The sequence below is a fragment of the Dermacentor albipictus genome, chromosome 2 (genome assembly GCF_038994185.2).
Source record: "Dermacentor albipictus isolate Rhodes 1998 colony chromosome 2, USDA_Dalb.pri_finalv2, whole genome shotgun sequence".
Lineage (NCBI taxonomy): Eukaryota > Metazoa > Arthropoda > Arachnida > Ixodida > Ixodidae > Dermacentor > Dermacentor albipictus.
The window spans coordinates 83,582,341-83,598,131 of NC_091822.1; the positions used below are offsets into that span (position 1 = coordinate 83,582,341).

Here is a 15,791-nt window from a genome sequence, read left to right on the forward strand (position 1 = left end):
TTTTCCTGTTATTTTCCTAATATTTTCCTGATATTTAAGGCCGCGTTACCTTCCAGTTTTGTTCCCAAACGACACTCGACGCCACCTACCGGCGCCGCCACGCAGGGTCCGCTTGGCTTCTGGAATTCATGAAGTGGCAGAGTGTGGCGAATGCGGACAAACGCGTCATGCGGCCGTAGAATATCGCCATCATCCCCCTCAAAACCATTTTTATCGTGATCGCCAAGTTCTGCGCTTTACCCGGATACCACTCTCGTCCAGGTGGGCCCATTTTCGGCACTTTGAGAGACTGTTTTCACTCCCGGCTACCAGCCTGCCTCGCTAGGCCTTGTCTCATTACGCCTAGTGCCCCTCGTAATGGCTTTCAGCCCAACGATGGCGGCAGCCACTGTGGTTATGGGCTACGACCTTGCCTCAGTGCAAGTCCTTAGGATGGAGACTTCCTCCACCGACCAACTTATGCACTCGCAGAACGAATATCTCGAAGATGTGAAAATCAGGAAACGCCAGCAAGCGAAATACAAGCCCGCGTTTTTGCACCGAGACGCCGCAGCTAACCGCCATTCTGCAGCTGCGCAAGCCACTCATGCGCGGCGTCCTACAGACGCCGCGCGCCCCACTGCTTCCTCGCCGTCGGCGAAGCAACGCAAGTGGCGTCCGCGTCAAACTCCTCGCCTCTCCCGAGAAGACTACATCGTGGTCCTCAAGACTCGCGCTCCTTGCGAGCTCCAAACCTTTTTCCCGACTCATCGTCTAGGTGACGCAATCCGGGCTTACCTGGGTGACCCGACTACAAGGCAAGTCAAAGTGTGGCCGGTCTGGGACCAGAACATCAGCAGCAGCAGAACCACCCTGCTGCCCAGGGCTCAACAACTCCTCGGACATTTTCAGCTGCCGGTGGGGGAGCAGCACCTACCAGTGTGAGGTCACGCCAAGCCTTCCGGGCAAAGTTGCAGGGGGTTATCACTATCAATCCTGCCGAGACCCCTCAAAAGATCAAGTCCAGACATCACTGGCCCCAAGGGCCTCTTTGCGCTTCGTAAACTCGATGACTCCACCGTGGCAGTGGTTGCCTACGATGGCACAAAGCTCCCTCAAGTCCTTTTTTACCACTGCGTTGCGACGAACGTTCGACCATATAAAAAGACAATCCCGACCTGCCCTCACTGCAGCACCATAGGCAACCGGCCGTCTGTGTGCCCCCACCCCATCCCAGACCACTGTCTCCAATGTGGGACTCTCGCTCCCGAAGGCCTCACCAACCCCAAGTGCCTCCTCTGCCACGGTGCCCACGAGACAGGGGCCAGAGGCTGCAGGGGCAAATACCGGAGGCCCACGTCACCCTCGGCACATCCTCGAGGGCTTACGTCACTACCACTCCCCTACAAGAAGGGCTCCCGCACGAAACAGCCTGGCACCCCGCGCCCACCCGAAACTCAAGAATTTCCGCCGCTCTATGCTTCGAAGGCGCCATCCCAGGTGAGTAGTTGGACAGGAATTGCTGCTCCCAAGCCTCTCCCTGCCCAGAACTTGCGGCCCTCCACAAGCAGCACGCGGACCTCCAGCGGCAAATTGCATTACTGACCAAGCAACTTGCATCCCTTCAACAGTACACTTCGCAGGCGCCCGGCAACGCCGTCCCTACCCATATGGCCCGGCCCGCTGGCTGCCCCCCTCAAGCCTAGCCCTCGGGCGACGCCACCGTGGCAGCGCCATCATCCACAGCGAGTACTCCCGCGGCTACCGTGGCTAAGGCCCCTCTGCCCATTCAATAAATTTGCCCCTCCAGGAGCGCGTCTCCCACCTCGACAATCTGCTTCTCCACCACATCTCCCTTATTTCCGTTCACACGCATTGTAGCTGAAGTAGTGCAGGCCATTCAGGCCTGGGGGATTACTCACTTAAAATGCAAAATATCACGGTTTCGCTCTACCTCACCCGGAGTAGTGTGGGTTCCGCTACCCCGCGCAGCAAGGTGGCCACCACCACCTCGACACAGGGCAACCCGGTTTCCACACCCCCTTCCTGCCTGCCAAGGCTCCGAACAGGGCATGGAGGATGACATCTAACTTCTAGGCCATTCATGATGGTCACACACCGTACACCCGATTCAAATCTGACATCCCACTTCAATATCATACTGCGCAACTCCAGAGGTTTCGGTAACAAGCGAAAGCGCGCACACCTTTCCCTATTTCTCCAATCACTTGACCCTCAACCGGCTGCCTTGGCACTCCAGAAATCTGGCTCAACCCGAGCCCTTTCCAGCTACTGCGCCCACATAGGTGGCGTCGCCACTTGCCTCCTCGTGCATACGATGTACACGGCGGATCAGATTGATCTCGATCTAGACCTCCCGTACCACTCAGCTGCCTCAGCACCTCAGAGGAGGGGCCAACCCTCGATTCATATTCTTAACGTGTATTGCACCCCTCACCTTTTGGAGGTCTCCTTGATGCAACTCTTCCATCAGACCTTGCGTACGGCGGCCCGTCAACCCCTGGTTATAGTTGACGACTTTAATGCACCCAGACCTCACTGTGGCTACCACTTAGAGAAGACCAGGGGCCAACAGCTTAAGGAACTGATCTCTTCACCCAGCTTCACGCTGGACACCGATCCGGTACATCCCACACGTTGTGGTAATTCGGTCTCACGTGACACTTGCCCGGACCTCTCCCTTACCCGTAACATCCGCGATGCTACGTGGGAGAATTTCGGTGACACCTTCGGCAGCGATCACTTTCTGTTACACGTTGCCTTCATGCCGCGAAAGAAAATGCGGCAACACTGGTGCCAGGCCCGTCTTACCCACTGGACCAAGTTCAGATCTCAACCTTTCCCCCCCGATCCTTGATTCAGGCGAATACGCGGCGTGGGCATCCTATGCCCTTCATACGCAACGGGAGCACACCCAGACCCTTGCCATCTCTAAAGTGACTCCTGCTATCGACCCACACCGCCACCTCTGGGATGCTCGCCGCGGCCTCATACGCCATTGGCAGCGAAACAAGCTGAACCGTAAACTCCGCTCCCGTATCGAGGCGATCACCGCACAAGCGACTGCATATTCTGTGCAGCTTGCCGATTCAAATTGGACCGAAATCTGTACGTAGGTAGCAGACCAGATAAGCTCCAAGAGCACGTGGCGACTCTTCCGGATCCTTCTGGCACCCTCCACCATCCGTGGAGAAGCACAGCGTCAACTCCGTCGCGCCTTGCATGTCCATCAGAGAGCGACGGAACAACTTGCGGAGGATCTCTGTGGCCGATACGTTTGTCGCACGGTCGACCCCGTGGGCCCCAATTACACATATTCTGATTCCCCCAACTCCGACCTCGACGCTACATACACGCTTCCCGACTTGCGAGCTGCGCTGGCGACAATGCGATGGGGCACAGCTCCCGGCCTGGATGGCATCACAGTGTCACTACTAGCCAATCTCCCCGTCCAGGCTCTTTTATCACTCTTCCACCTCAATAACTCGATATACGATGGCTCGCCGCTCGCATCAGAATGGACCACATCGCTGGTCACATTCATCCCCAAGCCGGGCAAGCCGGTTAGCACTGAGGCCCTGAGACCCATCTGTCTCACCTCTTGCGTCGGCAAACTCATGGAAAGGCGGAAAGGCGACCGCCTTTCCGCCTACCTTGAGGCTAAGGCGACCTTTGCCGACATTATGTTTGGATTTCGCCCGCGTCTGTCCGCACAGGACATCTTGCTACAGCTCCACCACGATGTCACAGAGCCAACTACTATGGGCCAAAATGACGAAGCCGTTCTCGATCTCGATCTTCGGGGCGCGTTCGACAATGTGAAACATAGTAGCATTCTCGCTAGCGTTTCCACCACAGACTGTGGACAGAAGACTTTCGACTACATACCTGCTTTTCTTTCTCATCGCGTTGTCTCCACACGCCTCGATTTCACATAACACGGCCCGTACCCACTAGGCACACGGAGTACAACTGAAGGAGCGGTCTTGTCACCCCTACTCTTTATCTTGGCCATGAACATCCCCTCCCTCCTGTACTAGGTCGAGGGCATACACCATGGGTTCTATGCTGACGATATTACAATTTGGACCAACAGCGTCTCTCCGGCTCAAATCAAGGAACGCTTACAACAGGCGGCCCTTCTATGGACACTCACGCCGCTTCTTGCGGCCTAGAGTGTTCCCCATCCAAATGGGCCTTCTTATCGATCTCCCGCCTAACGTCACCCCAGATTTATCTCCCGTACGGCCCCGTCCGGACGGTCGAGGACCTTCGGACTCTCGCGGTTCACCTCTCGTCCTCCCTGGACCCCAACAGTACTATAGATGCTCTCCAAAGCACCAGCGAACAAGTGAGTCGTATGATTAGGTGGGTCTCTACCAGGCGTGGCAGCCTCCGAGGCCCCCAGTCTCTCCTGTTGACCCAAGCGTTTGTGACCAGTCGGGTTCTCTATGCATCACCCTACCTGCGCCTGCGTCGGTATCACGAACACCAGCTGGATATGCTTCTCCGCTCCACGTACAAGCGCACGCTAGACCTACCCATCGCTACTTCCGATCGCCGCTTTGCGAACCTGGGGGTGCACAACTCCTTCGCGGAGCTGCGGGAAGCCCATCGCGTCCCATCGCGTCAGTCAATTCGCTCATCTGTCTAAGACTCCTTGGGCATGCCGCCTGCTACACAGACTTTGCCTTAACAATCTCTAACCCGGTACCGCCCTCCCCGATACCGGAACTCTGGAGCCAAAAGCGGGTCTAAAGTGAGATATACGATATGTCATCTCGGTGCAGAGCCGTGTTGTGGGGTTCGTTTTGAAGTTGCCTGTCCTTGTTGGATGCTTTCGGGTGATGTCATCATTTCGCAGCTGGTCACTGCAAGCCAAGGCCTCCCACCTTGCCACCAGCCATTCTCTTCCTGCCCAGCGGTTATCAGCACTGTCCAGTCGAGGTTTTCCGGGTCATGGAGGAGCTGTTACGTTCGACCGGTGGGGGCTGGTGATCTTCGAGGAAGCGACCGTCGGAAAGGCGCCGGCATGTCTGCGGCGGCGGCGACTCGCTTTGTAAGGACGACAATGGGCCGCGTCCCCAACGGAATGGTGCCGAGATGTCTAGACGCAGTCGGCGGATTCTAGTGAGTTCGCCGGCCCCGTCACGGTTTGTTTGAAGCGGGGGAACTCCAGGCAGAAGAAGTTTTGCGGCGCCGTCTCACGGGTCTTAGAAGTCGTCAATCAATGGACAGACGTGGCGGCCACTGGCTGCGGGGTCATAACTGGGATCAAGAGGCGCCTACCCAGGACAAGAGTCGTGTCTGCGAAAATGCGCTCACCTTGGTATGGTCAGTGCATACCTCTTTCAGTCATGCTAGACTGATGAACTGTAACTTTCTCATGTAGATACTGTAAATAAATCCCATATTCCTCGTTCTCTATGAGAACAAGTCTCTCACTTCAATAACGTCCTGAGCGTTCATAAGTTGCACGACGGCATGGGCCAGCTACTATCTATTTTATGCCCGACTCCAAACATTACACCCTGTATATCTGCGGTCTTCTTGGTATTTGCAGCTCCCAAGGCAAGGATAAGGTTTTCCTTCTGATCTTTTGCGAAAGACATGGCGACTGGGGCGAAACAAAACGCACTTTTAAACCTTTGCACTGACGTTGTTAATTCGCTTTTGGGGTGATAGGTTTTGTGGAAAAAGAAAGGTCCGCGCGCTCGTTCTGCTCTAAGGCAACAGATATCACAGCTTGTTTGCAACTAACACCAAACGCGACGTGTTACTTCGGCAGGGGCGCAGCATCACGATGTTTTCTTTATTTTCTTTATTTCTTTCTCACTAACTGAGAGGGAACCTGTTGGAGGGCGCTGCTGTATGATGCAGGTGGGAGCGCAGTCAAATGGCATAAGCATGCAATTATTGCATCGCTCAAAATACCACAGTTAGATTTCCCTTGGCTGTGCCTACAAATGTTCTATTGACACTTCCATTATTAAGATAACACGCCCCAATTTAGGTTATTAAACACAACTAGGTAAAAAAATATCATTAACAAAAAGATACTACTGGCGGCTACTCCACTGTACTGGAAAAGATATACATTACGTTTTCTTCGAGAAATGCCATTTTAATTTTTTATATTGGTTAATCATAAGTACCTGGGCCACCCTGTAGATACGTATGACTTCTGCACGCAAGTGACGATGTTTCAGTCCCTAATAAATGTCCGAACTTATTGGAAGAATTTTTCTTTCTTCATCATAAGTCGTTAGCACTGTTTACTGAATACACAAGCAGTACTAAAACCGATATCATTCAAGTGCACTTCACACGCTGTTGAGTAAAACTGCCGAAGAAGTCACTGAAGTCTGCAGGTTTTTTCATGGTCAGAAAAGCAGGCGAAGGAAGTTGAAGCGAGGTGAACATAGAGCAACATATTCCTTCTCTAGGTGTAGCCTATCCATACCTTAATAATAGCAATAATAAAGTTGCTTAAATAATGGTATGGAGGTAGGAACTACCACAAATTTGCCGTTGAGCTCACTACTGTAAATTGTACCGATTAATTTGTGATGTTTCGTTGCAGTCGCGTGAAACACGAAACATGAAAGCAGTACATTGCAGCCAGTTAGAATGCGACAACGTTCTTTGCGACATTATTATCCGGCAAAGTGCGAGTAATGTTTTACCTAGATCGTTCGCATAGAATATTTTATTAGCCACTCTTCCCTACCAGAAGTTTAAATTTTAATCTCTGCGCTATGTAATTCCTCAGTCCGAGGCGCGTATAGGACGGATAATTGATAGCAATGCTTCAGAAGAACCGATCCCGCATGTGACTACATACCAAAAAAAAAGGAAAACAGCGAGTTATTGATGTCAGAAACACATCTACTTAGTTTCAGAGGATATAATCCAGCTGTAGCAAAAGCGTAGTAACTAAAGCTAAGCTCCAGGGTGAAGCTATCGAAACACGCATCAAGGCAAAAAAGCAAAGGTATATGCAACAAAAACTATTGAAAGATCTTACAAGTTGTTGAGGCTCCTTACAATCATATGCGTGATGAGAAAACAGCAACAAAGTGGTAAAGAAAACACTTTTCTAATGTAGCGGTCAAGTGGCAATATTGAGATAATGTCGCTCACTCCACGGCTTTCTCAAACTGCGTCGCGGGCGTTCCACTACTGCTTTAAAAGCCGCACATTTTGCTCATTAGTGTCTCAGTGACTTGTCATATGGACTGCCTGATTAGTCTGCACGCCATGTGTGCACTTTATTGATATCGGCGAATGCAAATATATCATATTTTTCAGCGTGCTGGTGTCGACAGGTGCTGTGCTGATGATAGCATCATTGTCGCCAAATTATTCCATTTGTCAGTCGAACTTGCTGGATGGTATGACCTTAAAGATCTTATTTTGATATTTGATGGACAACTCGCAGTTAATTTGTGGTTTGGCTGTCCTTTTCCTGTAACATGCAGCCCATGCAGTCACTGCAGTGTTTGCAAGGGCTAGTTGCTGACGAACAACGTCCTGCCCCTCCCCCCCCCCGCCCCCCATGAAAATGCAAGATTTCCCTGTCGACGAATAAATAGGTCCGAGGGCTACTTCTGCGATGGCTACTCCTGCCCGAAACGGATGGCTGCAATACTTCATCAGGCCACGCGTTGTCGGCTCACAGACAACACTCCGCAAAGTTTGTTTTGAGGCCGCAATGCAAGACAAGACACAGACAACAAAAGAAACAGAACAGGCCTCATTCGGAGCAATTTGTGCATGATCAGTTTCCTTCGTTCTCCTCCACTTTTCTTGCGCTGCCGTTTTATAATAAACAATTCCCAAGCAGCCCGGTTGCCAGTTATATCGACAAATTTTTTGGCTGGCTCATCACCCCAAGCCCTGTCTACCTCGGCAGCGGCACATATGTTGGCTAGGACTTGCACGTGAAATACTTTTCGTTCGAATGAAGAGACGTTTCAAATGCGTTGTTCATGACTAAAGATAACCAACGCCAACGCCTTAATGCATTAAATAGGGTGCAAGAACTGCGACCGGTTGTCTGTGCATTGTAAAACAACTCGCCCGTGCTCACTTTTCGCTTTCGACGGAAGGGGAAATGTTTGCTTGTACGGAACATGGTGACTTCTGATAGTTCGCCGTCGCTCTAGAAGTACTATTCGCTTCCAATTCGAGGGGTAGGGTTATGCGGCAGTAGCGTTTTTCGCAGATAGCGGCCGACAGCCAGAAGTGCGGTATGTCATTATCTCCAGCGTGGAATATGGTTGTCGGCAAAGCTTTCTGTTGAACGAGATGCTGTCCGGCAACACTCCGTTGCGAGCCTTGCCCTACGCGTTCGTGCTTTTACGCTTGCGATACGGGTGCCCTTTTCATTATTTAGAGACGGCTGAATATTCGTTGAAAAAGCACGTATGTGTTCAAATGTTTTTGCGGTTGTTCGTTTCACCAACTTTGGCATGAGACAAAAGATCAGAGTCGCCGTTTTAATTATCGAATCATTGGCCAACAACCGCACCCTGGACAAATGGAAAAGGAAAATTTAACTTTGCTAACTACCGATACTGACAGTCGGCCTTAAATCTGTGCATCAATGATGAATCGGGTACGCTAAGCGCAGCTATAAAGAGTAGCTTTCGCGTTAAGCTTTGTCGTCCTGCATTTGGCGCACCAAATGCAGTGAGAGCGATGTTCTTTTCGCTCCTTTTCAGTGCACACAACTGACAAAACTGTAGCTAACGAGGACGACATTGTGTGCGTCGCGTAAAACATGTTGGGCTCGGAGAAATGGCGGTGTTAACTGTGGGACCCTCAAGATCAGATCCGTAGTTCAGGACTGGTAGAATATCTGTTTCACAATTGTGAGGCCCTCATTTCAACTAAATAATGCTTTATCATTCGAGCATCCCTAAAATAATTTCTGTTTTGTATGACAAAAGTAGGACACGGGTACGTATATTGTATCTAGTTTCGCGGTGAATGCTTCTCACTGACTAGCAACTGTTGCGAGGTGATCGCTCCACGCAAGACGGTTTTAACAGCCAATACAACGTGACAATATCTTGCTGATCTAGTGCTCTTCCGAAATCACAATTAATAGAAGAACATAGTGTCAGCCACGGGAACGGTGATTCGCCATATCGTACAATGTTTTCTGTGAAAACACATTGAAATGGCGTTGCGTATCGCCATACACCTAGATCATTGCCTGTGCGAGCACCACTTGCCTTTACAGGCAGTCCTGAGAGGAGGAAGCCGAGTAGTGCCATACGACATGAAATTATTGGTCGAAATCGCTCCTCCAAATAATACGTCGCTCAATATGCCTTAGGGGCAAAAGGAAACTGCTCAGAGTTTGACACCGGAATCGAATATCACTCCTGCAAATCTTCCATTTATTTGTAGGAACCTCATTCGGAGTTCACACCAAGGAACTGTCAGTGTCAGTTTTTGTAAATTAGCCATCTATGCAGCCTACATCTAATTACAACACATCCGTAACATTACTGCAATGCTCGTGATGTCACACTGAAGAATATACAGTGACGTCAGGTACCTTGTCCTAGTACAAACGAAATTTGTAGGCGCAAAGAACGTGGTGCCGCAGCCATAACAGCACAGAAATTAGAAGAACGACTCAGATGTATAGTAAAGGTCGCACACACTGTAGATGTCCAAATAGTTCTGCATCTAATATTTAAATTTTTTGATGTCTTGACGTGTTCCTGGTTTCATGACTCACATTGATCGAAATATTAAAGTTAATGAAGCCGTTGACGTTGACGAGTACATGTTAAAGCAGCGCATCATCTGCACATAATAAATTAATATGTAGGTGCTAGGTAGCACTTCGTTCATAGGAATTAGGCCAGAGAGTCGTCGTAAAAGGTATCCTGAAACGATCTTGACAATTTTGTACAAACGTACTGAGTCGTTAGAGTAGGTCCTTCTGATTAATTGACACATGTAAGTGCTCTGCACAATGCGTGTAATTTATTACCACAGAAACGTGATCATTAGTATTCATAGCACCGTCATTATCAACATTGTTTTTCTTGTTGAGAACAGTACTCTTACGTATAATATTGTCATTAGGAATAATCATGTGCGCATGCACAAAGTCCCAGAAAGAAACAAGTAAGATGGTATTTGTCTATTAAAAAGTACACCACGCCCACGCACTTGCGAATGAGTAAAATGGGGAGAGAAAAAGAAACTTCAAACAATATTTGCTAATAATTAATTACTTCTCTCCACCTTGCGCGTTTCCGCCGAACTATTACGACAAAATGAAGTAGACAAAGGACGGAAAGAAACTGAAGCACGCACACCACAGCCTATCACAATCCACGCAGCCTACAAACATAACAGTTGAGACTGCCCACGCGGTTGACAAGAACTCCAGCAAAGTTTCGTGAGCTTCATATTGAGCTGAAGCATAAGCTGTCAAGAACAATAACAGTAACAATTGCTTTAAAAGCATACATACCTAGCTGCAACGTGTACATCAGCTTACAACGACAACGCGCTTTTCTTTCCTGCTTTGTATTGCTGGGATGTGGGGCCAGTCAAGCTGCGTTAATGTCGCAGCTTTTTTCCCGCATTCCACACCACACATTGTATCATTGCCTCATGTATGAACATGTAAACATTGCATCACTGCGGTGAAATAAACTCAACTCAACTCAACTGCAGAAAGTGTGGCGATATAACAGCAAGTGGTCAGGCGTTTCACTGTAGTTTCTACATGCCAGGCATGAAGGGATAATTTCGAAAGCGACCACAGAAAACACAGCCCGAAAAGTCAGTCAGCCGGATTCTTTTCCATTAGATGGTGTTATTTTAGTTTTTTTTTTTTTTTTAGAGAGCGGCTGTTAAGCTCCGGTTCCTGCGGCGAGCGTCGGCGTTACTGAGCGAACGAGCACAGCGAAAAATGAGAGCAAAAGCGAAGCGCCACGAGAGATCAAAGACGCGATGAGGAAAGCGGAGAGCAGGGTTCAAGGGGCGGAAAACAGGGCAGGGGATGCGCAAAGCGTGAGAAGAAAACCGTGGTGCTGCGACGATGGCTACGGGATGGAGCCAGAGTGGCGGGCGTCGTCTCGGAGGTCCGTCGGTGGCGGCGTCTGTGGATTGTGCCCACGCGTCAGCCACGCGCTTTCTCTCGTGGTCCCTGGATTAAAAAGGTGGTCACGTCACACTTCGCTCCGTTTGAAAGACGCCGCACGAAGCAGATTGCCCGCGCCAGCCAATATATAGGTAAACGAAAACACCGTATCGACCTGCCCTCAAAATTCGCAACAAGAAGTGTCGTAACTGTCGGTGGATTGTTTTAGAATGCACAGAATATTCAATACGTCCACCCTCACATATTTATGTTCTTGGAGCACAATTACACACAAAAAGGTGTACATTACATTCGCGAGAAATAAAATCGTATATACGACTAATTATGAAAATTCTTTAAGTAAGATTTAAAATAACAAATATCACCGCCCAAGCACTAAGTACAAATGGTTAACCACTGAGGCTGAAACGTGCGGGTCCAGTATTTACGACTTAGTTAATCCCGATGGTTCGGTAAATCACTGCTTGGTAGGCTGCCGGATCCTCGGTACTTGTTGCTGCTTGCGCTTCGCTGCACAAGCCTGTTCTTGTGCCCGGGTTGAAGCACTGTCATGGCCTAGACAAGATCATTATCTGTTCTGCTCGCTGCGTTGCTGACCGAAAGCTGCCTGTTCCTTAGGAGTACGTATGACGCATGGCCTACTCATTTTGGAGCCCGAAAGAGAATGCTGCACGCGCGCACGCCTGCAACGCGGAGCAACGACGTCACTACTGGCGTAGCCAATCGCGCGCCTCTCACTCTTTCTTTTTTTTTCGCGGAAGCCCACGGCATTGCCCTGGAGGAGGTTTCGGCGTAGAGGCGACACAAGGACGGATGGATGGACAAATCGGCCGGCCATATACAACTTCGCTGTAATATATTATCTCACAAATTCCAAATTAGGAGAAGAAGTCGCTGAGTTCGCCAAGCGTATCAATTTCAAGACATTTTCAGGATGGCGCCAATTTCAATTTATTCATTCCAAAGTGTGCAACGAAATACATGGCCATCGAATTTGTTTGTGCTTCAAGGCATACAAATGTATGTTATATAGGAAGAGAGTAGTAACTTTTCGGAGGATTATGAAGGTGCGTTTCTCGGAACTCATGCCAGACTGATATTTCACTCCAAGGGCTTGCAAACTCACCGGCTGCAATTCGTAGATATCAACATGGGCCGTAAAGTCAAAAATTTAACGGCTGCATTTTTGTAACTAAATTAATATACATAATATTTTTTCTGGCATACAATCGCCGCCTCTTCGAGTAATTCTGCTAGAAGACTAGAATTACGAAATCTATCACCGATAATTTAAAAACATTCTGCGTAATCCATAAAAGCACCGTAGTGGAGGTTTATATTTAGGTTTCCATATATATTGCAAGGAAATTGCGAAGATAAAACGTTTCTATTTCATTATTCTTCCAGAAGAATCAAATTCTTTATTTGGTGCTATATGGGCTGTCGACAACTTGAGCAGGCCAACATTATTTTCACAGAAAACTGTGAAACTAGCGTAGCTGCATAAATGCGGTCACCGATTAACATTGTAGTGCATCATTTTCGAGCCCATATGCAATCTGTCCTATCGAAGCCAAGCGCTTAAGATATCATGCCTGTTAGAAATGTCCTGAGTCTAGCACCACATTCGATATATTGGTCCTGAAAATGCTTATTTATTTATTTAATTATTTATTTACTTATTTATTTAATTATTTATTTATTTATTCCATAGTAATGTGTGCCTTTCTGAGGCTCTGACAGGAGTGGAATGAACAATAGGTAGAACAAGAGGTTTGGTGTTCCGGAACATGAATTAAAATACACGCAGCTTACATAAATAATCGAATGTTTCCAAATGCATTGACTATACGGTTATAATCTTCCCTTTATAAGCTTTCTAGTAGTTCACAAATATTTAAAGAGCGCAAAGCATTAGGAGAATTTTGGGATGGGATATCTCGTAATAGCCTTGTATTATTCATTCGGCTACGCAGACATGAATTTACTACTTCATGATTCCAATTGCTCGTATTACAACAGGTGCGCTAAGGCAATATTTTATTAAGAGTTGACAGCCACTTTCACCTACGCTAATGAGGAAGAAGGCTAGAGCCTCCGCATTCTGATTGAAAATTGATTCTTTCTTCCTGTTTCTTGTTTCCTCCCACTCAAAGGTCGTGGGTTCCAGTGCCTTAATTAACTTTGCCTCAATTAACACGAATGGTCGCTGTTTCGACTATCGATGCTGTCACCATCAATTTTGGTGCCCTTGCATTTTCGTCACGCGAAAGGTCGAGGATCCGACTCGCACCAAAGACTCCCACCAAATAAAGTGCTCATCCGCAATCACAATAAATAGAAGAACGTTGCATCAGCTACTGGAGTGGTCACCTGCAATATCATTTAGTGATGTTTGCTGAGAATGCACATTGAAATCGCGTTGTGTATTGCCAAAAACTCAGATCATTGCCCGTGCGAGCACCACTTGCCCTTACAGGCAGTCCAGAGACGCCGAAACCGAGTAGCGCCGTACGGTATGAAATTACTGGGCGAAATCACTTCCCCGAATCAATACGTCACTCAATACACCTCAGAGGAAAAAGCAAAGTACTGAGAGTTCCACCGTCAAGTCGAATGCCATTCCCGCAAATCTACTGTTTATTTGCAGGGGTCTCAATCCGAGTTTACACCAAGGAAGTTGGCAGCGTCAGTTGCGGGAAATTTGCCATCTATCCAGCCTACATCTAACTACAATGCACTCATAACATTAGCTGCAATACTCGTAATGTCACACCGAAGGCTTATGGTGTGACGTCATGACAAATGGCCAAGTACAAACGAAATTCGCAAGCACAAAGAACATGGTGCACGCAGCCATACCAGCATAAAAATTAGAAGACAGACTCAGATGTATAGCGAAGGTCGCACACTGTGTACACGTTCAAATATTTCTCCATATAATATTGCATTTTTATCATATTTTAACTTGACGAATTCCATGATTCGTGACTAACGTGGATAGAAATATCACAATAACGCAGGCATTGACGTTGACAACCGCATCTTAAGATCGTGCAGCATCTGCGCAGGTTTAATGTAATATGTAGGTGCTCAGTAGCACTTCGCTCATTGGAAAGTGGCCACATTGTCGTCTTTAAGAGTTGCAGATGATCCAATGGCGATTGAGAAGGCACCGACGTGCCAAATCTTGAACGCCGTATCTTGACACAGCCAATCCCTTTATATATTCCTTTCAAATATCAAAGTTATTTAAGGCGTTGGCAATGACAAACACTTGTTAAAATCGTGCACTAATTTCCCAGGGAAAATAATTAACACTTTGAGAAACACTGCAGAAGAACATGTTCAAGAAGAACCAAATAACCAGGTTTTAATTTTCGCATGTTCAGCAGTCCACGCGTACAATGCTTTCGCTGTAAGCTAGAAGCGATAGCCTGAAGATAATACATTCGGATATTGTGCGAAGAAAGAAGGAATATTAAGAGGCGTTGGTCCTGGCAAAATACAGAGTTAATGATTTGGCATCTCGGTGCCTTGTCAATCACAGTTGTGTCATGTGCAACTTTTAATGACTACTCTAAGGCCATATTCCAATGAGCGACGTGCTACCTAGCACCTACATATTACTTTAAACCTGTGCAGATGGTGTACGATTTCAACATGTGGTTGTGAACGTCAATGCGGTCATTACCTTTGATGTTTCGATTCATTTGAGTCACGAGGCTAGGAACACGTCAAGGCAAAACACCATAAAATTTAAATGTAAGATGAAGAAATATTTGGACGTGTACAGACTGTACGACCTTCACTGAACATCTGATTCTGTCTTTTAATTTCTGTGCTGTTAGGACGGTGGGCATCATGTTCTTTGTGCCGGCGAATTTCGTTTGTAATTGGCCATATGTACTTGACGTCACACCCCATGTCTTCCGTGTGACATCACGAGCATTGCAGCTAATGTTACGAGTGCATTGTACTTAGATGTAGACTGGATAGATGGCAAATTTCCCACAACTGACACTGACAACTCATTGGTGTGGATTTGGATTGAGACTCTTGCAAATCAATTGAACATTTGCAGAAGTAACATTCGACTCGACGGTGGAACTCTCAGTACTTTCCCATTACCCCTCAGGGGTATTGAGTGACGTATTGATTCGGGGAAGTTACTTTGCCCAAACTTTCATAGCGTACTCATATTTGTTGTTTATTCGGTGAATATTTCATGCTCGGCTTCGGCGTCTCTGGACTGCCTGTAAAGGCAAGTGGTGTTCGCGCGGGCAATGATCTGAGTGTATGGCAATAGACAACAAAAGTTTAGTGTGCATTCTCACCAAACACCACTAAACGATATAGCAGATGAGCATTCAAGTCTCTGATGCTACGTTCTTCTGTTAATTTCGATTGCGGACGAGCATTATATCACCAAGATATTGTCACGTCGTATTGGCAAATAAGAACCGTCTTGCGCCGAGTGATCACGTCGTAACAGTTGCTAGTCGGTGTGAAATAGTCACCGCTAAACAATAACAGTGTACGTACGCATGTACTGCTTTTTTCATAGGAAACAGAATTTATGTTACAGATGCAAGACTGATAAAGTATTATTTAACTAAATATGAGGACCGCAATAATTCTGAAACAGCAA

At 47.6% G+C, this 15,791-nt stretch overlaps 2 protein-coding genes across 3 annotated transcripts in view; both read right to left on the reverse strand.

Moving 5' to 3' along the window:
* The window catches only part of LOC135895834 (acetylcholinesterase-like), a 132,002-nt gene extending 124,851 nt beyond the window's left edge, over positions 1-7,151 (reverse strand). For both annotated transcript variants that reach the window (XM_065424033.2, XM_065424035.2), the window contains exon 1: positions 7,028-7,151. The gene's annotated coding sequence lies outside the window, so the exon portion shown is untranslated. The remainder of the gene's footprint in view (positions 1-7,027) is intronic.
* A 2,847-nt stretch (positions 7,152-9,998) lies between these two features.
* LOC139055463 (uncharacterized) overlaps positions 9,999-15,791 on the reverse strand; it is a 70,702-nt gene continuing 64,909 nt past the window's right edge. The window contains exon 6 of the mRNA XM_070532957.1: positions 9,999-11,185. Coding sequence (XP_070389058.1) covers positions 11,159-11,185 — 27 coding nt within the window. The 3' untranslated portion in view covers positions 9,999-11,158. The remainder of the gene's footprint in view (positions 11,186-15,791) is intronic.